Source organism: Mobula birostris, chromosome 5, assembly GCF_030028105.1.
Source record: "Mobula birostris isolate sMobBir1 chromosome 5, sMobBir1.hap1, whole genome shotgun sequence".
NCBI classification, from domain to species: Eukaryota; Metazoa; Chordata; class Chondrichthyes; order Myliobatiformes; family Myliobatidae; genus Mobula; species Mobula birostris.
This window is the reverse complement of record NC_092374.1, coordinates 74,684,093-74,709,415: the sequence shown is the minus strand read 5'-3', so window position 1 is coordinate 74,709,415 and position 25,323 is coordinate 74,684,093. Positions and strand designations below refer to the sequence as shown.

General features: G+C 39.9%; 1 protein-coding gene and 1 long non-coding RNA gene across 4 annotated transcripts in view; one reads left to right on the top strand and one right to left on the bottom strand.

Annotated features, from left to right (window-relative positions):
• The window catches only part of jak2b (Janus kinase 2b), a 279,703-nt gene that overhangs the window by 111,969 nt on the left and 142,411 nt on the right, over positions 1-25,323 (bottom strand). For all 3 annotated transcript variants that reach the window (XM_072258216.1, XM_072258215.1, XM_072258214.1), the window contains one exon: positions 13,212-13,466. In XM_072258216.1, the coding sequence (XP_072114317.1) occupies positions 13,212-13,428 (217 nt within the window). In that variant the 5' untranslated portion in view covers positions 13,429-13,466. The remainder of the gene's footprint in view (positions 1-13,211; positions 13,467-25,323) is intronic.
• Positions 310-13,101, top strand: LOC140197773 (uncharacterized). The gene is made up of 3 exons (XR_011886021.1): positions 310-391; positions 1,946-2,102; positions 13,028-13,101. It is a non-coding gene; the product is annotated as an uncharacterized lncRNA (long non-coding RNA).

Below are 25,323 nucleotides of genomic sequence, written 5' to 3'. Positions count from 1 at the left end.
GGATGGGGTATGAGTGGGAGGTGGGGCATTAGCAGAAGTTTGAGAAGTCAATGTTCATGCCATCAGGTTGGAGGCTACCCAGATGGAATATAAGGTGTTGTTCCTCCAACCTGAGTGTGGCTTCATCTTTACAGTAGAGGAGAGCTGCTGGGTGTCAGGCAGATTAAAGACTGATTTTTAGTCTAAACACTGATGATCCATGATATGAGCAGGCAAATATGAATGATTGACCATACGGCAAATAGTAATCTGTATCCTAGTAACCTAACAATAACAGAATGCAGAATTCACTCTTCCCACTCCTACTCTGCAAGAGATTCAAAAGCCAGGCTCAAGGATAGCTTTTATCCCATTGTTATAAGACTATTGAATGAGTGCCTAATACAGGAAGGTGAGCACTTGACTTTTAATGGCCTTACACCTTATAGTACTTTCTGTGTAACTGTAACACTTTATTCTTCATTCTGTTATTGTTTTCCTTTAAATTACCTCAAAGTATTGATATGATGAAATGATCCGTATAGATGGTGTGCAAAGCAACGTTTGTCATTGTACCTTGGTACATGTGACAATAATAAGGCAATTTAAGTCACCCAAATTTCACATCCATAAAGAATAATGGGTATGCTAACAGAGACTTGTATCTTTACATGTTTCTTTAGGACTTTGTCCCTTCTGTCATGTTTTGGTTTTCCTCCATTATGCCCTGTTTAAGTTTAGAGAAAATAAGAAGTTGGACATTTGATACATCCTTTAAATTTCAGCAAATATGGTGACCTTTTATTTTATATTTTCATTTGATTTGATTTGTTATTCTTCCAATTATTTAATTTTTTCAAAGTTTTATTAGATTTGATCAGAAAGTCTTTCCCCTTTCTCTTGGTTCTATCCTCTGAATGGACTGCCCAGTCCCTTTCTTTTTTCTTTTTTTTAGTGTAGTGGGTTGTTTTTTCTTTATTTTAAATTTAAAGTTTTTTTCCTCTCTTATGAATTGATAAGAGGAGAATTAGCTGTTCTTTTTTATTATATGTTGCATATTTGCTTATTACTATGTATGATTATGATAATATCTATTCTATCTTTTGTTTATATTGTTGCTGATATATATTTGAGATAATTCTCCTCTTGTCTGTATATATGTTTTCTCAAAATCGATAAAAGGATTATTTATTAAAAAAGAAAGAAAGTAAGGACTTTGTCAGTGATGGCCTGAAAAAGCAATTATCAAAAGGGGTATTTTTTTCATCACCATTATATGCCTTGTCATATGACATGGGCGATCATGGTTTATTTATGAGCACGATTGTTCTTGGCAAATTTTTCTACAGAAGTGGTTTGTCATTGCCTTCTTCTGGGCAATGGCTTTATGAGACAGGTGACCCCAGCCATTACCAAAACTCTTCAGAGATGGTCTGCCTAGCGTCAGTGATACATATACAGCACTTGTGACATGCACCAGCTGCTCATATGATGGCCATCCACCACCTGCTCCCATGGCTTCATATGGCCCTGATCAAGGGGCTAAGCAGGTATTACATCTTCCCAGGGGTGACCTGCAGGCTAGCAGAGGGAAGAAGTGTATTACACCTACTTTGGTAGAGACACTGCTCCACCTTGCCTCCCAAATTTGTCCACTGTATTTCACCAAAAATATTCAGTACTAGAGAAGGGGGGCTACCAAGATCAGGAAAGTGTGCAAGTATCTCCAAGTCTGGTTGTGTTGATAAATTGCATAATTTACTTACAGAATTTCATGTGGGCTGGCAGTACACCTGGTCTTCTCCATGTCAAATGACAGACTGATAAGCTCCCCAAAGAAATCTTGCACACACTTTCATACTACTTCCATGAGGGTGTTGGAAGTCAGTGAAGGATATTTTGGAAACTTTGAACCTTAATTAAGAGGTTCAGGATTGAAAAATTCTCTATGAATTCTGTATTCCAGCAGGGAGGAATCTTGAGTCAACAGTGTCTGATGTTACTACTGAACCTGCTTCTCATTCTGTCCCATGAGAGAGAAACTCTTGCTAACCCTGCTACCTCTAAAGAAGATATGTAAGCAAAGCTGCAGAACCAGATGATAAACCCATTGCTTTTTCAAGGTTTGTGGTAAAGAAGTTTCATATTCCAAAGACGTATGGGTTAGCTGGTTAATTGGTCACATGAGAGTAACTGGGCAGAGTGGGTTCATTGGGCTGGAAGGACCTGATAATCTTTTGTGTCTAAATCGATAAAATAAACTGACAGTGAGGTTCTTCAGGTAAAGCTCTTCAATCTCACACTGCAGAAATAAAATAAAGAGGAAATTCTAGGGAGTCAAAGAATGTCAACATCATTGTCTTTAAGGAGGGAGGCATTGTTTGTACATTATTGAGATATTTCTTTGCTCTACTCAACCGGTAAAATTCTTAATTGTACTTTGATAGAATTTTGATCTAGGTTCAGATGTCTGTATTAGATAACCATTTAGTGTTGAGGCCTAAAAGTTCCACTTTAGTCTCATCTGACTTTAAGTCCTTATTCCACATCTTTACAGTAGCATCTAAGCTTTACAAAGTCTTTATGGATAAGAATATTCTATTTTTTTTAGTGGCATGTTTGATGTCAATCCAATATTATGCATCAGCCTGGCAACATCATCCCTAAAGTATGGTGGAGGTAGCAGCATGCTAGGGGAATGCTTTTCAGCAACAGGGACTAGAAATCTTGTCAGGATTGATGGGAAGATGAAGGCTGCTAAATACAGAGAGATCCTGGATAAAAATCACTATCCTTTGCCAGAAAGCTTAAAATGGGGAGGAAGTTCGTCTTTCAGCAGGACAATGACCCAAAGCACACTGCCAGAGCAACCATGCAGCAGGTTCAAATGAAGAAAATAGATGTCCTTGAGTGGCCCAGTCAGAGTCCTGACCTCAACCCAACTGAACATCTCTGGCAAGACCTCAGTCCACCACCGCTCCGCAAATTAATCTGGCACAGCTTGAGCAATTTTGCAGAGGATTGGGCAAATCTTACTCCAACATGTTGTGCAAAGCTAATATAGACTTTTCCAAAAAGAGTACTGGCTGTAACAGCTGCGAGAGGTGGTTCAGCTAAGTACTGAGCAAAAGGGGATGAGTACCTTTGAATTGCCGACATTTTAGTTTTTGAGTTTTTAGTTTTTCATGCTTTACAATTTTCCCCGTTTTTTTTTTTGGGCTCTGCTGTGAAAAAAAGGAGCATGCAATTCACAAATTTTTAAAAAAGTCTCGATTAAATTGATCAAAATCCCTGGTTGTAATACTCATTTACGTGAACAATTGAATACTTTTACAAGTCACTTTATTTTCCTCTTAACCCTATTCTCCTCCCTAACCCCGTAACCTTTGACATCCTTACTAATCAAGAACCTGTCAACCCACTTTAAATACCCCTAACATGAGGAAATCTGTAGATGCTGGAATATCCCTAAATGACTTGGCCTCCACAGACGTCCGTGACAATGAATTCCACAGATTCACCACCTTCTGGCTACAAAAATTCCTCACCACTTCAGTTCTAAAGGGATGTCCTTTTATTCTGTGGCTGTGCCCTCTAGTTCTAGACTCTGCCACAATTGTAAACATTCTCACCATGTCCACTCTATTTAGGCCTTTCAATATTTGGTAGGTTTCACTGACAGTCCCTTTTCCAGTTATTCTTCTAAACTTAAATGCTGAAACCTAAAACCAGATCAACCCTAAAACCACAACCCAGGCCATTCAGAAGGCACATTTAAAAGTAATTTTTTTTTAATATATCAGAGCCAACCATTCACAGTTCGCAAATTCAAAATTTCCAAGTCAGGAAGCTGGATGCTTTCCCACTCACCTTCTGAACCTCTGAACTTTGCAGCATCTCTGCCCAGGAATCCCTCAGAATCCTGTCTCTGGTAAGAGTAAGTTCTGGGAAGGAGGCTGGTGCAGGGATGGCAAATCAAAGGATCTTACACAAGTCCATGAAATAATAAAACGTGACAAACAAGGTTTTCTAGCACCTGTACCTCCTCCCCTTCAGAAATAACAAGACGAGGGCGCAGTAACAACCAGAAGGTGTCCCTGCAGAAACTTTTCTCCGAAGGGCAGACGATTAGGTCAAGGTCCAACTGAACAGAACATGACAGGACAATAAGGCCAAGTCAAGCCCATTCATGGCAACAGTGGGGACAGTACAGCCTCGGCCTACAGTGACAATTTGCGCTTGCTTACTTGAGCTTTATAGCAGGGGTTCCCAACCCTTTTCATGCCATGGAAAAATACACTGAAACATACAACAAATACTCTCCTATGCTGTTTACCCATACTGTACAATGACAGATCTATCCCCATCAGTACGATACCCCATGTGATAAAATGACAGATACAGGTATGGGCTTCATTAGAGATATACACAATGTTATACACACTGTCAATGGACCCGCCTGTACGGTACACTGGAATTATACAGCAACAGACATGCTCCCACTAGCACTATGCACCAGTGCTGACAAACCTAAGTCCACTAGAACTGTACCTGTCACTATACAGGTACACAGATGTATGTTATAGTGACACACCTGTACGCCACATTGAATAGTTATACAGTTAGTCATATATCCAACAGTACTCTACTCCAGTATTATGCAGTGACATGACTCATGGCCACTAGTACTGTGCACCACTCTTAAACCATGACAGGCTTGCAATCATCAATACTGTGCCAGAAGACCATAAGAGTTAGGCCATTTGGCCCATTCAATCATGGCTGATCCCTGTTTTCCCCTCCTCAGCTCAACTCCTAGGCCAGTGGTTATAGTGACAGACTATACTGCAGCTGCAAGACAATTATTGTATTTTATATTATTATGCGTTGCAACGTACTGCTGCTGCAAAACAATAAATTTCACAGCATGCCAGTAATACTAAACCTGATTCTGATTCTGACTTGTATTGCAATATTACACAGTGACAAAGCTGTGTAATCATAGTAACAGATTTAAACCTACTGATACTATCCACTCATACTCGCCCTGTAAATGATGTGTGCTAACCATCATTGTGTGGTAAGAGCTGCAGTTGCAGATGTTCAAGACATTGGTGAGGCCACACCTGGAGTACTATCTACAGTTTTGGTTATTCGTTATCTCTTATAGGATGGATGACATTATGCTGAATTAGAAGATGAATTAGAAGAAGAGGTTGGATAGGATGGGACTAGGCAGCATAGGAGAATGAGGGGAGACCTTAAAAGAGGCTATACATTCATGAGGGGCATAGAGGTGAATGCGTAGTTTTCCCCCAGGGAAAGGAAGTAAAAAGTTAGAGGGCACGGAGTTAAGCTGAGAAAGGAAAGATTTACAAGGGATCTGAGGTGTAAGTTCTTGATGCAGAAGGTGGTGTGTATTTATTTATTTATGTTTAGAGATACAGCATGGAATTGGCTCTCCTGGTCCTTCAAGCTGTACCACCCCTGAACCCTGATTTAATCCTAACCTAATGACAGGACGATTTACAGTGACCAAGTAAACCTACCTGGTACAACTTTGGACTGTGAGGGGAAACTAGAGCACCCAGGGAAAACCCATACATTCTAGGGGGAGACCTACAAAGGCTCTCTACAGTGGAAACCAGAGTTAAACCCTGATGCCCCAAGCTGTAATAGCGTCATGCTAACTGCTATGCTACCATATATGGACTGAACTGTCAAACAAAGTGGTTGAAGCATGTACAATCATGACATCTAAGGTAATGCTGTACTTAAGTTTGCTGATGACATCACTGTGTTGGCTGAATCAAAGATGGTGATGAATCAGCATATACAGTTGCAAGAAAAAGTTTGTGAACCTTTTGCAATTACCTGGTTTTCTGCATTAATTACTCTTCATCTATGTCATGATAATAATAGACAATACAATCTTCCTAAACTAATAGCACACAAACAATTGTACTTTTCACATCTTTATTGAACGCATTGTTTAATCATTCACACTCCAGTGTGGAAAAAGTATGTGAACCCTTGTATTTAATAACTGGCAGACCTCCTTCAGCAGCAATAACCTCCACCAAACATTTTCTGTAGCTGCTGATCAGACTTGCACATGGTCCGGTGGAATTTTAGACCAATCCTCCATACAAAACTATTTAGTTCATCAATATTTCTGGGATACCTTGCATTAGCCCTCTTCAGATCATGCCACGGCATCACAATTGGGTGAAGGTCTGGATTCTGACTTGGCCATTTCAAAACATGAATTTTCTTCTTTTTAAACCATTCTGTTGCTGATTTACCTTTGTGTTTTGGATCATTGTCTTGTTGCATCATCCAGCTTCTATTAAGCTTCAGATGATGGACTGCTACCATGACATTCCCCTGTAAAATGTCTTGATACATTTTTGAACTAATTGTTCCCTTGATGATTGCAAGCTGGCCAGGTACTGAGGCAGCAAAACAGCTCCAAACCATGATGCTCTTTCCAACATACTTCACAGCTGGGATGAGGTTTTGGTGTTGTGTTGGTGCACAGTGTCCTTTTTCCTCCAAACGTAGCAGTGCGCATTTCTGCCAAAAAGTTCAACTTTTATCTAATCTGTCCACAGAACATTGTCCCAGAAGTGTTGTGGAACATCCAGGTGGTGCTTTGCAAACTTGAGACATACAGCGATGCTTTTTTTTGGAGAGCTGTGGTTTCCTCCATGGTGCCCTTCCATGAACACCATTCTTGTTCAGTGTTCTTCTTATAGCAGACACATGAACAGAGACTTCAGCAAGTTCCAGAGGTTTCTGCGGGTCTTTTTCCTTGGGTTCTTTTTTTTTTCGTTCAGCATTACACATTGTGCTCTTGGTGTGATCTTTGCAGGATGCCCACTCCTAGGGAGAGTAGCAAAAATACTGAATTTCCTCCATTTGTAGGCAATTTCTCTTACTGTGAAGTGAAATGATGAACACTCAGGTCTTTAGAAATACTTTTGTAGCCTTTTTCAGCCTCATGCACCTCTACAAGTACTCTTCTAAGGTCCTCTGAAAGTTGTTTTGATCATTGCATGGTGCACATAAACAGACATGACTCCAAATAGTTTTTGAAGAAGGCATTATCCCAGAGGTTCACATACTTTTTCCAGACTGGACTGTAAATGTTTAAACAATGTGTTCAATAAAGACATGAAAAGTACAATTGTTTGTGTGTTATTAGTTTAGGCAGATTGTGTTTGTCTATTATTGTGACTTAGATGACGACCAGACCATATTTTATGAGTAATTAATGCAGAAAAATGGGTAATTGCAAAGGGTGCCCAAACTTTTTCCTGCAACTGTTGGAGGGAGACTAAAAAATCTGTTTGAGTGGTTCAAAGTACATACAAAATATATCACTATATAGAAACCCTGAGCTTCATTTTCTTGTGGCATGCACAATGAATTTACAATAGAATAATACCCATAATAGAATCAATGCAAGACTCCATGAATTGGAAGGGAGGGAGGGAAGTGGAGGGGGGAAAGAGGGAGATGGGGAGAGAGCTAACCAAATAAATAAGCAAGCAATAAATACCAAGAACATGAGATGAAGAGTCCTTGACAGTGAGTCCAGAGATTGTGGGAATATTTCAATGATGGGGCAATTATCCCCATTGCTTCAACAGCCTAATTATTAAGGGGTAATAGCTGTTTCTGAATCTGATGATGATGATGAGTTCTGAGTCTACAGGATCTGCTTCCTGATGGCAGTAGTGATAAGATAGCATGACTGTGTGGTGGGGATCGCTGATGATGGATGCTGCTTTCTTGTGACAACACTTCCTGTCGAAATGTTCAATGGTGGGGAGGACTTTACCAAAGATGTACTGGGCTGTATTCACTACCACTTGTAGAAATTTCTGTTTAAGGGCTTTGGTGTTTCCATACCAGGCTGTGATGCAGCCAATCAATACATTCTCCACAAAGTATCTATAGATGTCTGTCAAAGTTCTAGATATCACAGTGAATCTTCATAAACTCTTAAGGAAGTAGAGGTGCTGCTGTGCTTTGAGGAATTTAAAGTTGCTGACCCCTTTCCACCTCTGATTCTCCAATGAGGACTGTCTTATGGAGTTCCAGTTTCCTCCTCCTGAAGTCAATAATCAGTTCCTTGATCTTTCTGGCATTGAATAAGGGGTTGTTGTTATAGCACCATTCAGCCAAATTTTCAACCTCACTCTTATATGTGGACTAGTCACCACCTTTTAATCAGCCTACAACAGTAGTGTCATCATCAAACTTGAATACGGCATTGGAGCTGTGCTTAGCCACACAGTTATAGGTGTAAAGTGAGCAGAGCAGGGGGCGAGCACACACCCTTGTGGTGCGCTTATGCTGATGGAGATTGTTGAGGAGATGCTGTTGCCAATCTGAACTGACTGAGGTCTGCAAGTGAGGAATTAGAGGATCCAGCTGCACAAGAAGGTATTGAGGCCAAGGTCTTGAATCATATTCATTATTTTTGAGGGGATGATAGTATTGAATACTCAGCTGTGGTTAATAAAGAGCATCCTGATAGATGCACCTTTGCTGCCCAGATTTTCTAGGATTGAGCGAAGAGCTAATGAAGTGGCATTTGCTGTGGACCTGGTGCTCCATTAGGCAAATTGATGCAGATTCAAGTCACTTCTCAGGCAGCAGTTTATGTATTTCACCACCCAACCTTTCAAAACACTTCATCATAGTGGATGTAAATGCTACTAGACGATAGTTATTGAGACAGGTTACCACATCTTTAGGCACTGGTATAAGTGATGTCTGCTTGAAGCAGGTAGTGCCACAACAACCTCCCATTTATTGCCACCAAAACCATAGAACTCATTATCGACTGTTGGAGGAAGAAACCGGAAGTTCATGAGCCAATATTCATCACAAAGGAGGCACAATAGCACCTCTGCTTTTTTAGAAGTTTGCAAAGATTTGGCATGTCTCCGAAAAATTAGACAAACTTCTATAGATGCAAGTGGAAAGTATTCTAACTGGTTGTATCATGGCCTGGTATGGAAAAACCAATGCCCAGAATGGAAAAAGATACAGGAAGTGGTGGATGCAGCCCAGTCCATCACAGGCAAAGCCCTCACACCATTGAGTTCATTTATTTGGAATGCTGCCACAAGAGGAAAGCTGTGATCTATTATGCTGTTATGCAAAAGAGGCATCTATTATCAAAATGTTGGCTGAGAAGGATTTAAAATATGGAAGAAAGCATTGAAACATAGAAGCATAGCAATCTATAGCACATTGCAGGCCCTTCAGCCCACAATGTTGTGCTAACCCTAATCCTAACCTACTCTAGAAGTTGCCGAGAATTTCCCTACTGCATAGCCCTCTATTTTTCTAAGCTCCATGTACCTATCTAAGAGTCTCTTAAAAGACCCTATTGTATCAGCCTCTACTACTTTCACCTGTGGTGCATTCCACACACCCACCAATCTCTGTGTGAAAAGCTCACCTCCAACATCCCCTTTGTACCTACTTCCAAGGACCTTAAAACTATGCCTTTTCGTGTTAGCCATTTCAGCCCTGGGAAAAAGCCTCTGCCTCTCATCATCTTATTAACTTCTATCAGGTCTCCTCTCACCTTCCATATCTCCAAGGAGGAAAGGCCAAGTTCATGCAACCTATTCACACTCTCCACTCCAGGCAACATCCTTGTAAATCTCCTCTGCGCTCTCTCTATAGTATCCACATCCTTCCTGTAATGAGGTGACCAGAACCGAACACAATAATAAAGCTCTTCTTTAATATATTTTGAGAATTCAAATGTAAATGTGCACTATAATTAATGGCAGGACCCTCAGTAGTGTGGATAAGCAGACAAGTCCAAGTCCATTGCTCCAGGAAAGTGGCTACACAGGTTGATAGGGAGGTTATGAAGGTAAAAGGCATGCTTGTCTTTATTAGTCAAGGCATTTAATTCAAAAGACAGGAAGTTATGTTGCATATTTATAAAACTGGTTAAGCTTCATCTGGAATTGAATTCCATTAGAGTCATGGAGTAACCTTTGCTTTAAATATACTCAACTTGAATGAGTCAAGGAGAATAGAATTAGACAAACCAATTGTCTTTGTTCTTGCCATATGGTTGAAGGAATACAATTTGGTGAAGCTGCTCTGTAACCTCCATTTTGTGAGCTGTCTTGAGAACTGGAGTAGCTGTATAGAAGTGCTTTAAAGTGGACACAAACAAGAGAAAATCTGCAGTTGCTGGAAATCCAAGGAACACACACACAAAGCTAGAGGAACTCAACAGGCCAGGCAATATCTATGAAAAAGAGTATACTCGACACTTTGGGCTGAGACGGTTCAACAGGACCAGAGGAAAGAAGATGAGGAATCAGAGTTAGAAAGTGGGGAGAGGGGAAGAAGAAACACAAGGGGAGGAAGAACACAAAGTGGACACAATGCTGCTCCTGATAATGTGCTGAACTGAAGATAATTTCTAAATAAGAAGTTATTTGTGAGGTATTCTTTAGTAAAAGACCATGAGACCATAAGATATAGGAGTAGAATTAGGCCATTTGGCCCATTGAGTTTACTCTGCCATTCAATCATGGCTGATTCTTTTTTCCCCTCCTCAACCCCTTCTCTGGCTTCTCCACATAACCTTTGATGCCGTGTCCAATCAAGAACCTATCAATTCCTTCCTTAAATACACCCAACCGTTGGTGTGAACAAAAATCAGAAATGAGTTCATTGGTTAGCATGTGCCCCAGACAACTCAATCCCAGGTGCAATGGAGCCTTGAGATTGCTGTATACATTTTACCCCACGGCAAAGTCGATGATAACTGATACCACAGCCATTGTAGTGCCAACTATTACTAGCCCTTTGTTGTGTGATGAGACTCAGACAGATACAAATGCTTTAAAGTCGACACAATGATCATAAGACCATAAGACAAAGGAGAAGAAATCGGCCATTCGGCCCATCGAGTCTGCTCCGGCATTTTATCATGAGCTGATCCATTCTCTCATTTAGTCCCACTCCCCCGCCTTCTCACCATAACCTTTGATGCCCTGGCTACTCAGATACTTATCAATCTCTGACTTAAATACACCCAATGACTTGGCCTCTACTGCCGCCCGTGGCAACAAATTCCATAGATTCACCACCCTCTGGCTAAAAAAATTTCTTCGCATCTCTGTTCTGAATCGGCGCCCTTCAATCCTTAAGTCATGCCCTCTCGTACTAGACTCCCCCATCATGGGAAGCAACTTTGCCACATCCATTCTGTCCATGCCTTTCAACATTCGAAATGTTTCTATGAGGTCTCTCCTCATTCTTCTAAACTCCAAGGAATACAGTCCAAGAGCGGACAAACGTTTCTCATATGTTAACCCTCTCATTCCCGGAATCATTCTAGTGAATCTTCTCTGTACCCTCTCCAACGTCAGCACATCCTTTCTTAAATAAGGAGACCAAAACTGCCCACAGTACTCCAAGTGAGGTCTCACCAGCGCCTTATAGAGCCTCAACATCACATCCCTGCTCCTATACTCTACTCCTCTAGAAATGAATGCCAATATTGCATTCGCCTTCTTCACCACCGACTCAACCTGGAGGTTAACCTTAAGCGTATCCTGTACGAGGATTCCCAAGTCCCGTTGCATCTCAGAACTTTGAATTCTGTCCCAATTTAAATAATAGTCTGCCCGTTTATTTCTTCTGCCAAAGTGCATAACCATACACTTTCCAACATTGCATTTCATTTGCCACTTCTTTGCCCATTCTTCCAATCTATCCCAAGTCTCTGTTTCCTCACACTACTGGCCCCTCCACCTATCTTCGTATCATCAGTAAACTTAGCCACAAAGCCATCTATTCCATAATCCAAATCATTGATGCTCCTGAACTAGAGATAATTTCTGAATAACAAGTTATTTGTGAGGCATTCTTTGGTAAGATAGAACATGCAGGTTTATGAACAGGGGAATCTGTGCCTGGCCTGAGTAACATGAACTGCTGATCTGCTCTGATTCAGAACAAAGAGACAGTAATTATGAGTTGTCACTTGTGAGAAGTGTAATCAAATGATGCTTCAACCGGTTCCAATGGGAAGTCAACGCTCATTAGTCACATAGGCTAGAGCCAATGAGACTGAAACACAATTCAAACTGATAAGGAAGGAATATAAGAACAAGGGGCTTTGAATGCAAAGCAGTGAGAACTCCAGAGATTAACTATCGCAAGGAAGACTCACGTGCCAGGGGCTGGGTGAAGAAGGATCAACCATTTGGCCAATGGGAGGTGACCACTTTCGGTGTTACAAATTGGAGAAGTGGTCTGAGTGAGTATTGGTACAGGAGGCACAGTACAATTCATGTTGCCCTAGGGTCAGCATAGTTATATCATATTTGTTCACAGACAATAATGTGCAAGCTTTGATTAATTAAAAGTTGTGCAGTGAAATGCCTAATCTAATCAGTTGATGGTAGTCAACAAAAGACCCTCATCATCCAGGCCTGCCCTCTTCTTGCTACTGCTATCGGGCAAGACATACAGAAGCCTTGGATCCCATACCACCAGGTTCAGAAACAGTTATTATACTACATTAGTCAGGATCCTGAGTGACAAGGATAACTTCATTCACCACTACTCTGAACTGCTTCTACAATCTACACTCACTTTTATGAATTCCTTAAACTTCTTGGAATGATTTTTATTTGCATAGCTTGTCTTCTTTTGTACAAACGTTTGTACATTGGTTGGTTGTCAGTTTTTTCCTGTTCATGTATAGTTTTTCATATATTTCTATTGTATTTATTTTCTCCCTAAACATATCTGCAAGAAAATGAATCTCCAGATAGTATATCAAAGTATATATATGTACTTTTGGTAATATTTACTTTGAAGCTTGACAATTAAAAGGTAGTTGGACAGGTACATGGATAGAAAAAGTTGAGGGTGATAGGGACCAAACATAGGCAAATGGCACTTGCTTAGATGGGCATGGGTAAATTGCAGTGCAGGGCCTGTTTCCATGCTGTATGTATTATCCTATTACTCTTCTTTCCAGGTAACAAATGGTACAGGTGTTAACAAGGTTGTTCTGAATTTACAGAAGTGGAGCATGGAATATCTGCTATCAGTCATTTATGAAAGCGACATTAATGACTTTATCATAGATTAACAGTTTAGTTACTGCTATTAAAGAAACCCAATGCAAACCAATACAGGGAAGACATGAAAACTGTACTCACCACAGGCTTTGGAAGCAGTTACACAAATCTCTTCTGCAATATATTCACCCGGTGGATAGGTTAAGCAGTTGTTCTCGGGTTTGCTGGGAATAGGATAAAAGCTAACCTTCAACCCTGTTCCAGTTTGCTTTAGCGCCCATGGACTCTGATGTAGGTCCCCATTTTGGAGCGGAGCTGAGCTGGTGTCCATATCAGTGACTGTTATGCAGGCCATCATTTTGTAGTGAGATGCTGTATTTCCTCCTCACCTCACAACTGCAAACAAAAATAAGTGAATTAAAAGACATAAAGAGGTAAAGCATGCCCGTGGCAGCATTGATGACATTGAATTTAGTATTTCCGGAGTGTTCACCGATATCTTTAACCTCTCACTTCAGCAGTCTGGAGGTATCCACTTGCTTCAATTGTAACGGTACCTCAGAAGAACATGGTAACCTGCCTCAATGATTATTGTTCAGTAGCACTTATCTACATCCACTGTGATGAAGTGCTTTGAGGGATTGAAACATATAAATTCCTCCCTGAGAAGTGTCTTGGATCCACTCTAATTTGTCTACTGGCACAATAGATCTCAAAAGATGCCATTGCATTGGCTCTTCACTCAATCCTGGAACATCTGGACAGTGAAGATACTTGTATCAGGATGCTCTTGAGAGACTACAGCTCAGCATTCAATACTATCATCCCCTCAATTCAATAATCTTCAATACCTCCTTGTGTAACTAGATCCTTGATTCCCTCACTTTCAGACACCAGTCAATTTGGACCACAAGGCTGTGTGCTTAGCACCCTGCTCTACTCACTTTATACTTAAGACTGTCAGGGTAAACAAAGCTCTAATGTAATATTTAATTTTGCTGACAACACCACTGTCATTGGCCATATCAGAGGTGGTGACGAATCTGCATATAGGAGAGGGATAGAAAATCTGGCCGAATAATGCCACAACAACCACCACTCCCTCAATGTCAGAAAGAGCAAGGAGCTGATTATTAACTTTATGGGGATTAGTGGTGGAGAGGGTCAGCAACTTTAAAGTCTGCAGATGCTGGAAATCCAAAGCAACACACCCAAAATGCTGGAGGAACTCAGCAAGTCAGGCAGCATCTACAGAAATAAACAAACAGTTGATGTTTTGGGCTGAGACCCTTCTTCAGGACTGAAAAGGAAGGGGAAAATGGCAGAATAAAAAGATGGGGGGAGGGGAAGAAGGACTAGCTAGAAGGTGATAGGTAAAGCCAAGTGGATAGGAAAGTAGGAAGATAAAGGGATGGAGAGGAAGGATTTGCTAGAGGAGAGTGGACTATAGGAGAAAGTAAAGAAGGAGGGGACCCAGGGAAAAGTGATAGACAGGTGAGAAGATGTAACAGGCCAGAGTTGGGAATAGAAGGAAGCGGGGGGGGGGGGGGGGAGGGGTTTTTTAAAACCAGTAGGACAGAATGATACACTGAGGGTGGCCTCATCTTGGCACAAGTGGAGGCCATGGACCAACATACCGGAAGGGGAATGGGATTTAAAATTAAAATTATTCAATGTGACAAGAATACACATAGATAAGATGTTAGCTGTCCTGTGTGATCAGCAGTTGGTCTGCCACCTGTCTTCAAGAGAGAGATAAGGGACACAATGAAACAGCATCTGGAGATGTATAGAGAGAGCTGTCTGGAGCGGCTCCCCCTTTGAACCCTGAACTGTTTGAAGTGATGGACAGGCGATACCCCAGCAGGGAGATAAAAAGGGACAGGTTCGCTAAGGCAGGACACACAACACCCGAGGTAATGAGACCCTGGAAGCGGTGCGCCTCTCACGAGTCGGTGGGACGTACCGGACCTTAAACGCACAGGGTGGATAGGTACGATCAGTGGGAACCCGGTGTGTGTCCACCCTTGCTTGGGTGCCGGGTTCACTGCAGAGGATCGACCGCATCTGGAGGAGGGGTCACAGTTGGTGACCTCAGGTGACATCACCAAGGACCTGCCCGAAAGCTGCTTGTGAGCCATATCGCCGGTCTGTGAGTGGAAGCCATGTCTGAATGATCAGTCGTTCCCGTTCTCTCTCTCTCCCCCCACGTTGTCCATCGCCATGGCAACGAATACTGCGAACTGAACTACTAAATTGGACTGAACTTTGTGTCACTTTGAAATTGGTCATTTACCCCTAGACAACGATAGAGCTTGATTGGTGCTGTTATCTTAATTCTGTGCACATGTGTGTTTATCATTGCTGAACTGTTGCATTTATTATCCTTTCGATTACTGTGTTGCTTGTTTCTTTAATAAAACTTTCTTAGTTCTAGTAATCCAGACTCCAACTGAGTGATCCATTTCTGCTGGTTTGGCAACCCAGTTATGGGGTACGTAACATCCATAATACTAAAACATCCAAAATAATTCTGGCCCCAAGTATTTCAGACAAAGGATACTCATCCAGTATAGGCTGCAAAGAAATCATTGCAAATGTCACTGGCTAATTTCTGTGATGCAAAACTGATCTACTCCAGGCCTATAGTTTTCCACACAATAATATATATTGTCTCTTTTACACACCATTCTTAAGAATACTTTGAAAGGACTTCTTCATTATGTTGTTCCTTCAATTAGTCGGGGTTAGGTTAGAGACTAAAATAACAATTCCTTACAAAAGAAGAAATAGAAACAAGAGTTGGCCATTGGCCCTTCCATCTTGCTCAAAACTTCAGTAAAATTGCAGCTGATCCTCCACATCAAAATTGAATTCCCTCCCAATCCCCACATTAGTGAGTACCCAAAATTCTTACCCTCTCTGCAACTGTATCCACTGTTAGAGAACTTCTTACTTCTGAAGATCAAGATCCCTATGAGATTACACTGCTCTGCAATTGGCTAACATGCTATCAACTTGGCAGAAGCAGGGTTAGTTCAACTACTTCAACTTCTCATGGTGGAAAAACTTGCTTGTAATGGGATCAAAGACTGAGATTTGTACCCAGCCATGATCAGTGCTGCTAACTGATTTTCACTGACAAAGAAAAGACTCGAGACTTCCTCTGGGTAACTTATTGCTTTTTAAAAGCAGAGTCATTTCTGATCCAAGTCACATGTAGTTCAGTCAGCGTCCACTCACAATGGTTCTAAGTAACTTCCACTCACAAAGATAGCATGTTTCATTTTCTGCCACTCCATAAGTTGTTGGGGAATGACCCAGCCACCGAGTTCTCAGAAGGAATCATGCCATAATTCAACCACAAAAATAAGAAATCTCTGCGATCAAATTAGACCGGTGTTTCAACCACCTCTAAGAACCAAATTTAGAAACTTTTTCCCACAGCAGGTGCTATATGTCCTTATTAGTTGCACACAATATATAGCACAACTCCTAGCTAGCCAACCAGCCCAGTTTGTCTCTGCTCTGCACAAGTCTCCACTTACCCTCCTTCATACAAAGCTATCCCCTTTTTCATCTGAAGAAGGGTCTTGGTCCAAAATGTTGACAGTTTGTTCACTTCCATGGGTGCTGCCTGACCTGTTGAGTTCCTCCAACATTTTGTGTATGTCTCTTTTCCATCTGTTTCTTCCTCCCTTCTTGCTTATCTAAAAATTTCCATTAAAACATCTTTGCTTATTTACCTAAACTTTTCTTTGTGGTAGCAAGTTCCACATTCTCCCCAACCTCAGGATGAACTAACTAGGTAATTTTGAATAGAATTTTATAAACCACAGAATCACTGAAAGGTTATATCCCAGTAAAAAGCCATATGAACCTTCATAACCATGCCAGTAAGTTGAAATCATTTGGCCTGACCCCAACTTCCAGACCTTTAAAAATACATCTAGGTGCTGGATTTAGGAACGGTGGGTCCAGAACTCTATCATCCACTATCAGTCATGAGGTAGAAATATTTTTACCTCATCTCCCCTCTTATTCCTTCTACCAACTGCTTTAAATCTATGCCAAGGGAAATACCTGTATATCCTAGCTATTTATCCTATCTGGGCTCCTCTTAATTTTATACAGCCTGTTCATTTACAAACAATTTAGCAATCCAATCTATCATCAGTCACAATGGTAACATCCTTACCCCTCTCCAATACAATCATGCCTTTTCTGTAAGTGATGATGTTTAATAGCCCACTTTTAGACTATTATCCTATTTTCCTTAATGTTTCCTCAGACGACATCTGAGCACAAGTATTCAATTCTATATTATACTTAAATATTATTCTATTGAAAATTTGGCTGAGTGGTATAACAACAATCTACCACTCAATAAGACTGAGGATCTGATTGTAGACTTCAGAAGAGGGAAACCATAAGCCAATAATCAACGGAGGATCAGAAGTGGAGAGGGTCGGAAACTTTAAATTCCTGGGTGTCACTATCTCAGCGGACCTGTCCTGGACCCATCATATGAATACAATTGCATTACAGTGCCTCTACTTCCTCAGGAGTCTGGGGAAATGCAGCATATCATCAAAAACTTTCGCAAACTTTTACAGATGTGTGGTGGATAGTGTTTTGACTGGTGACATTAAGGCCTGGTATGGGAACACCAATGCCTTTGAGCAAAAAATCCCATAAAATGTAGTGGATTCAGCCCAGTACATCACAAGTAAAACCTTCTCAACCATTGAGCACATCTACATGAAACATTGCCATGAAAAAGTAGCATCCATTATCAAAGATCCTCACCACACAAACTGCTGCCAGCAGGTAGAAGGTACAAGTGCCTCAGGACTCTCACCACCAGGTTCAAGAAAAATTATTACCCCCTCAACCATCAGGCTCTTGAACAAAAGGGATAACTACACTCATTTAAGGACTCCTTTTTTTCTTGTTACTTCATGCTTATTATTTATTGCATTTGCAGTTTGTTGTCCACTGTTTACAGTTACTGTTCTGTAGATTTGCTGAGTATGCCCACAGGAAAAAAATCTCAAGGTTGTATGTGGTAACATGTATGTACTCTGATAATAAATTTTAATTGAATTTTGAACTAATCAGAGCCAAAATGTTGAATCGATAGCAATATTTAGAAAAAAAGGATCTAATGTCAGAGTTCAATTTGCAGATTTTCTTTCTTATTTGTTATTGGCCCTTCATTCTTGCCCATTCCATCAATGAAATCACATCTGCTCCTCTGCGTTATGTCCACATTCCTGTCTAGTTTGATCACTGTTTTTATTATTCTATTATTTCTCATTTTGACATTTTTGTTCAAAGTCCCCACAGTAGCTGCGGTTATAAGATATTCAGTAACAGATGATTACAATAGGAGATTATTGGAGAGATTCAGTGGGTCAGGAAGCGTCTGTGGAGAGGGAAGCAAATTTATTATTTCATATCAATGACCCTTTAGCGGAAGTGGGAAACGTTAAATAGTGATTGAGAAATTTTAACTTAAAAGAAAAAGATGTTATTGCAAAAGGGAAACCTTAGATATTACTTTTTTTTCTTTTACCCGCTGAGTACTTCCACTATATTTTGCTTTATTTCATATTTTCAGTTTTATTTTTGCTGGTCAATTAAAATTGGATTATTGTGAGCAACTAGCAATTAATCTTAAGAGGTTCTAAAGCATTTTCCAGCTAATGAAGGAGATTTAAAGTAGGAGATCAGAAAAAGTAGGCTAGAGACCAGAAAAAAACCATTTTATTCGGACTCTGTGGGCGGTTTGCACTCACTGCCAGAAAGATTGTAGAGACAAGAATCTTGACAATTTTTAAACAGTACTTGGATGTGTATCGACAAGCCAGGATCTGAGGAACAAAAGGGAATTTAGACCAGTTCAAATTGGCTTAGACACAGCAAACAGAAACCCAGATACAGTGTTTTGACATAGAACATCTGCAATTCAGGTCCACCTGCCTGCCACACAGATGTTACTCAACCTGCCGAGTTCCTACAGCAGATAGTTCTGATGGAGATTCCAGCTACTTCTCTTAAAAATGTACCATTTGGGAATAATTACAAATGTTTAACAAGCTAGGGAAGGATAATGTCATTTGCTTCTGGAACATAACATTGCTTATAATGCTGAAACATAGTTCTCAAATAGCCTATTACCTCCATTTCTGGTGAGACTTTGTGTAACAATAGTAAGCCACATTAATAGTTTGTGTGTGTACAAATGATGAGATTACTAATGTTCATCTACTCATTTCAGAAACTGAAGCAGCTGATTTCAAACAAAACTATGATTAAAACCTTTCCTATCAGGAATCACAGAGAACTGCCATATGGAAATAACAAACCATAAACACAAGAGATTCTGCAAATGTTGGAAATCAGAGTAACACACACAAAATGCTGGAGAAACTTAGCAGTTCAGGCAGTATCCATGGAGAGGAATGAACAATCAAAGCTTTAGGCCAAAAGACCTGATGCATGATGATTTTGGCCCAAAGTGTCAATTCAAAATAAAAAGAACAATGTATTTATTCCTATAGGGAGTTCACATTCATCACTTTCTGATACGTTGCTGAAAAAATTGTTAGCTAATTAGTTAAAAAATAATTTTTGTGGAAGGAATGAATTCCAGTTGATCACACATATTGGAGGGAGACTGAAAATTTGGCTGAGTGGTGTCATAACAACAACCCCTCACTCAGTCAGCAAGACCAAGGAACTGATTATTAACTTCAGGAGCAGGAATCCAGAGGTCCATGAGCCAGTCCTCATCGAAGGGTCAGAGGTGGAGAGGTTCAGCAACTTTAAATTCCTTGTTGTTATTATTTCGGAGGACCTGTCCTGCGCCCAGCACGTAAGTGCAATTATGAAGGAAGTACAGTAACTCCTCTACTTCCTTAGGAGTTTGCGAAGATTCGGCACGACATCCAGAACTCTGACAAACCTCTATAGATGTGCAGTGGAAAGCATATTTACTGGTTACATTGCATCTTGGTATGAAAACACCAATGCCCTTGAATGGAAAATTCCACACAAAATAATAGATACTGCCTATTCCATCACAGGTTAAGCTCTCCACAGCATTACACACAGCTAGTACATGAATCATTGTCGCAGGAAAACAGCATCCATCATCAGAGACCCCCCACACAGGACATGCTCTCTTCTTGCTGCTGCTATCAGGAAGAAGGTACAGGAGCCTCAGGACTCACACCGCCAGGTTCAGGAACAGTTACTCAACCATCAGGCTCTTGAATCAAAGGGGATAACTTCACTCAACTTCACTTGTCCCATCATTGAGATGTTCCCACAGCCAATGAACTCACTTTCATGCACTCTCCATCTCATGTTCTCAATATTTATTGATTATTTCTTTCTTTTTGTATTTGCACACTTTATTGTCTTTTGCATATTGATTGAATGCCCCAGTTGGTGAGGTCTTTCAAAGATTCTATTATGATTATTAATCTGTAGATTTATTGAGTATGCCTGCAAGAAAATTAATCACAGGATTGTATATGGTAACATTCTGTACATGTATTTTGATAATAAATTTACTTTGAACTTTGAACCATTTTTTACAATTTGAATCCTCAAGTCAGAAATGTTAAATCACATCAACATACACTCCATCTGCAAAAATTTGTTCCTTTGAATTCTGAGGGAGAAAGACAGAGTATAATGTGCTGTCACTCTTGGAACTAATGCCTGTGGATGAGTTGCTACAGTTGTGGGAAAATGCAAGACTCAAAAAAAAAAAAAAAAAAAAAAAAAAAAGTGACTTTGGATCCATGGTTATCAAAGTTTTCAATTACTGAGGTTTCCTCATTTCATGTAGCTATACAAAATACTGGACTAAATGAGACCATTCATCTTAGCTAATCCAGTCTATTACTTGTAAAGCACCTCCTGAGATCTAATTAATCTGGTCTTTCACTATATTACTGCAAACTGCTGCTCGCACCAATCCAATTCCCATTTGTATGCCCTAATTGACTTTTCTTTCATACCCTACAGATTGCAAACTTCACATCATCTTTATTCTGCAGAAGATGCCTGGATCCTTAGACCAAAAGTCCTGTTTTTTGCTACTTCAGATGCACTTGATCTCTAATTATCCTCTCCAATGCCTGCGCTATCAAGAATTTATCAATATGTACACCAAGGTCCCTTGGCAGCATCATTAACACTGTTCTATTTCATCTATATAATTTCTCCTCTTCTGCCGAAGTGCACTCAACACTTCTTTGTTTTAAATTTCATCTTCAACTTGAGTGCCATTCTCATACCCATGTCCTTTTGCAGTTCATTATTGTTCTTCTCACCAGCTATTAGGTAAATTTCTGCTGTCAGCTGTGCAGACACAAAATACCAAATGTTTGATCATTCTAGTTAATGTTATTCAAAACTACAAATACAGAGCACATTGTTACAAGTGCAGTATAATTCTCGGAGTGAAAATAATGAAAACACACAAAAGGTCAGGCAACATCTAAGGAAAGAGAAATAGAATGAACATTACAAGTCAATGATATTTTAACAATTTCAATCAAGGGTCACTGATTGGAAATGCTAACACACTTTCTTCCTCCATATCATTGTCTAGTATCCCTTACAATTCCTTTCAGATTTCCAGCATCTGTAGTTTCTCACTTTTTAATTTTTTTCAGGACTGCATTGTCCTAAGTGGCTTCTCATAGTCCAACCCTGTGTCCCTGTCATGAGAGGTGGTAATGGGTAAGGCCAGTTAACAGGGCTCTGGTGAAGCTATGTAGGCCAAAACCCTGTACTGTGGATACAATGGATTATAGAAACATCAATAAGCTCCAACCATACCACGGACTTTGTGGACGATGGAGGCAGGAGGTCATCAATGGCTTATGCTCCACTGGGAGCACAGGCCCAATAAGATTGTCCTTAGTGAGGAAATGGGTGTGGGGATGGGGTGGCTGCTAGCAATACAAGAGGAAAAATGGGATTGGAGCAGAATTAATGTTGCTGGGTATGCTACAAGCATGCATGGACATTAAGGGCCTATTTCCATATGCACACAAATGCTGGAAATCCTGAGTAACACACATAAAATGCTAGATGAACTCAGCAGGTTAGGAAGCATCAATGTAGAGGAATGAACAGTTAATCCTTTGGGTCAAGACTCTTCATCAGGACTCGGCCCAAAGCGTTGATTGTTCATTCCTCTCTACAGATGCTGCCTGATCTTCTGAATTCCTCCTGCATTTTGTGTACGTTACTCTGGATTTCCAACATCTGCAGAATCTCTTGTGCTTATGACTTGCTATTCCATATAGCAGCTCTCTGTGACTCCTGATGGGAAGGATTTTAATCATAGTTTTGTTTGAAACTACATGCTTCAGTCTCTGCGATGAGTAGGTGAACAGTGGTAATCTCATCATTTGTACACACATAAACCATTAATGTGGCTTAATGTAGTTACACAAAGTCCTACCAGAAATGGAAGTGATTTGGATGTTAAATAGACAATTTGATACTGTCAAGCTTGTTAAGCAATATACAGATCATCAGAATTAATAGTTATTTTGAGGGTTCATTTTATAAGCCCAAGACATTTCAGACAAACAATATCTATGCAAAAGCAATTCAGCCAGTTCCATTCCCCTGCCTTCTGCCCACTGGCTGCATATTCTTTTTTCTAAAACATGCCAGTTTCCTTCTGAATTCTGCTAAACCTGCTTCCACTATTACTCCTGATCCCATGCATTTGCTGTATATTTTTTTCTTATATTAATTAAGGTTCTCATGTCAATCTCCTTCAAACCATGAGTTGTACCTCTTGAAATCCACTGTGCAGCAAGTCAGCATCATGAAGTAAATAATAATCAGGGTTTCAAGTTTTCTGCTGTGTGCTTTTCACTACAACTAAAAACTGAAGAGATTTCAATTAGATTGAAGAAAATGGAGGGAAAAGAAACTGTGGGAGAAAAACAATAAATGACACTGTGGAATGTACATGGATTGTGTGATGTGTAACACTTGCTGAATATAAAAATTAATTGCAACATAAATGATTAATGAAATAATGAAGTGGCATAAAGAGTCAGTATCAAAGGATGTATTCAACATACAAATATGTCCAGTCCAGACAGTGAGCACATTAGATAACCCTGACACTTGAAAGGAGGTTCCATTTTCACACAAAATGTAAACCAAAGCTTCATTTACCTGTTCAGGTAGATGAAGATCCCAAACCACTGGAAGGCTGGCCTACAATATTAACAATGCTTCCTTCAGTTAATCAGTAGGTGGCTATGTCAGCTCTCAGAAGAGCATTCCTGTATTCCCCTCCCTTTATTTCTCAATAACTAACCTAGTTTTCTCATTCCATTTAACCTTCCAGCACAGGATTTAAGAGGAAATGTGAGCAACCAGCAAAAACCCATATGGACATGAATAAAATGTGCAAACTTCACATGAAACTACCCAAACTCACAACAAATCCCGTTTCCTTATGCTACGAGGGAGCTGCTCTAACTGAAGCACCACCATGCTGCCACATAAAATCGATGCGCCTTGCATTCCAGCTAACAAGGGAAACAATACTGCTTAAACAGATACACAGGTGGTTGATTTTGTTATCTTTTCTGCAACTGTAATTGCTCATAAACTAGAAGCAAAAGACAATATTTTGCTCAGAGACATCCTGAGGACAAAAACTCCAAGTGAATGTAATCATTTTGCAAGCTTAATATTAATTCTGTAAAAAGTTAAGCTGATTAATGTTACAATTGGTTCTTAAGTGATCCATTTATATTTTACTTAAATGCCTGCTCTTCCTGATTGACATAGGACTTGTATCAGCAGTTGCCAGAAGGATCCTCAATTTACTTCAAATATTAGCTGGTTTTCACGATTCATTAACAGATCTACAGTGCTGCCTTCCTACTTCCAGAGCCAGTGGGCAGGGTCTTGAAAGCACAAAACATCACAATGCGCTATAGAAATTAAAATGAAATTACATTTAACTTGATTTACTGAATATGCTTCCAGTTCTATAGAACTTGCCTGAATTTTATTTCAAACCTGTGCAAGTCAAGATAGGCCCCTTTGTAAAATAAGTCTTGATTTTTAACAAATCCTCTCCCTTCTGTATCCAACCATGTTCAGAAAACTGGAATTACAGTTATCTAGCCAAACTATATCTTCCCAATAAACTGTGGCTTGAATGCTTTCTGAACCATAGTCTTTTGAGACTGCTCCTGTCTCACTATAAGTTTTCTGTTATGTTTCATTTTGCTATTGTTCCAAGATGGTTCTCTTTTTTTTTAAAAACTTCCCAAGCTAAAACAAAAATCTCAACTACGTACTTCCCCACATTATTATTACTGATCACTTTACCCTTGTCATTACTGTAGCAGTTACTTGAAAACAAACCAAAACCATTCAGAGACCAAACACGTTGGAGGTGTTTGACACTGTGTGATGCGCTCCAGAAATAATGAAGTTCTAAGTTGAAGTAGTATATTTGATCCTTTATTAAGAAACTAGCAAAGACGAGCAATCTTGTAACGATAAAAATATGAAACCAAAACGAGCGATATAACGAAATAACAAAGTTAGCTGCCTTAAGTGTATTTAAATGTTCTAATTAGCATTAAGCATATTCGGAAAATTAACTTTCTTACACGTTAGCAGTCAACAAAAAATATCATTCCCACAGCCTATCCCCTGCTCTAACCAGACTAAACTGAACTAGCACAAAGCATGAATATATAACTATAGTCTTCACTTCTACAACACCCCAACCCACATGACAGATTACCCATGATAAATCTGCAACACAAAATAAAATACAGACAGACAGAAAATAGATACATGGCTCCTACATATACCGCTACAAGATCATTCTCATTTTTTGCCATTCAATTTTCACAACTTTTTAGCATCTCTTGCTCTAATCTGCAAAAATGTGAATTCCGCTGAAGCCTTGAAATACACCCACTCAATGGCAGCATTGCATTTCACAGAGAGAAAATAATTCTCAAATGCAAATAAATGATGGCAGAAGCTGGAAATCCAAAATAAAAACAGAAAATACTGCAAACACTCAGACAGTTTGAGTGTTAACTCTTGTTTTTCTTTCCATAGATTACTCCTAAATTAATCATAGCCCAAGTTATACTGCATGGAAACAGAATCAGAAACCAGGTTTACCATCACTGGCATATATCATGAAATTTGCTACTTTGCG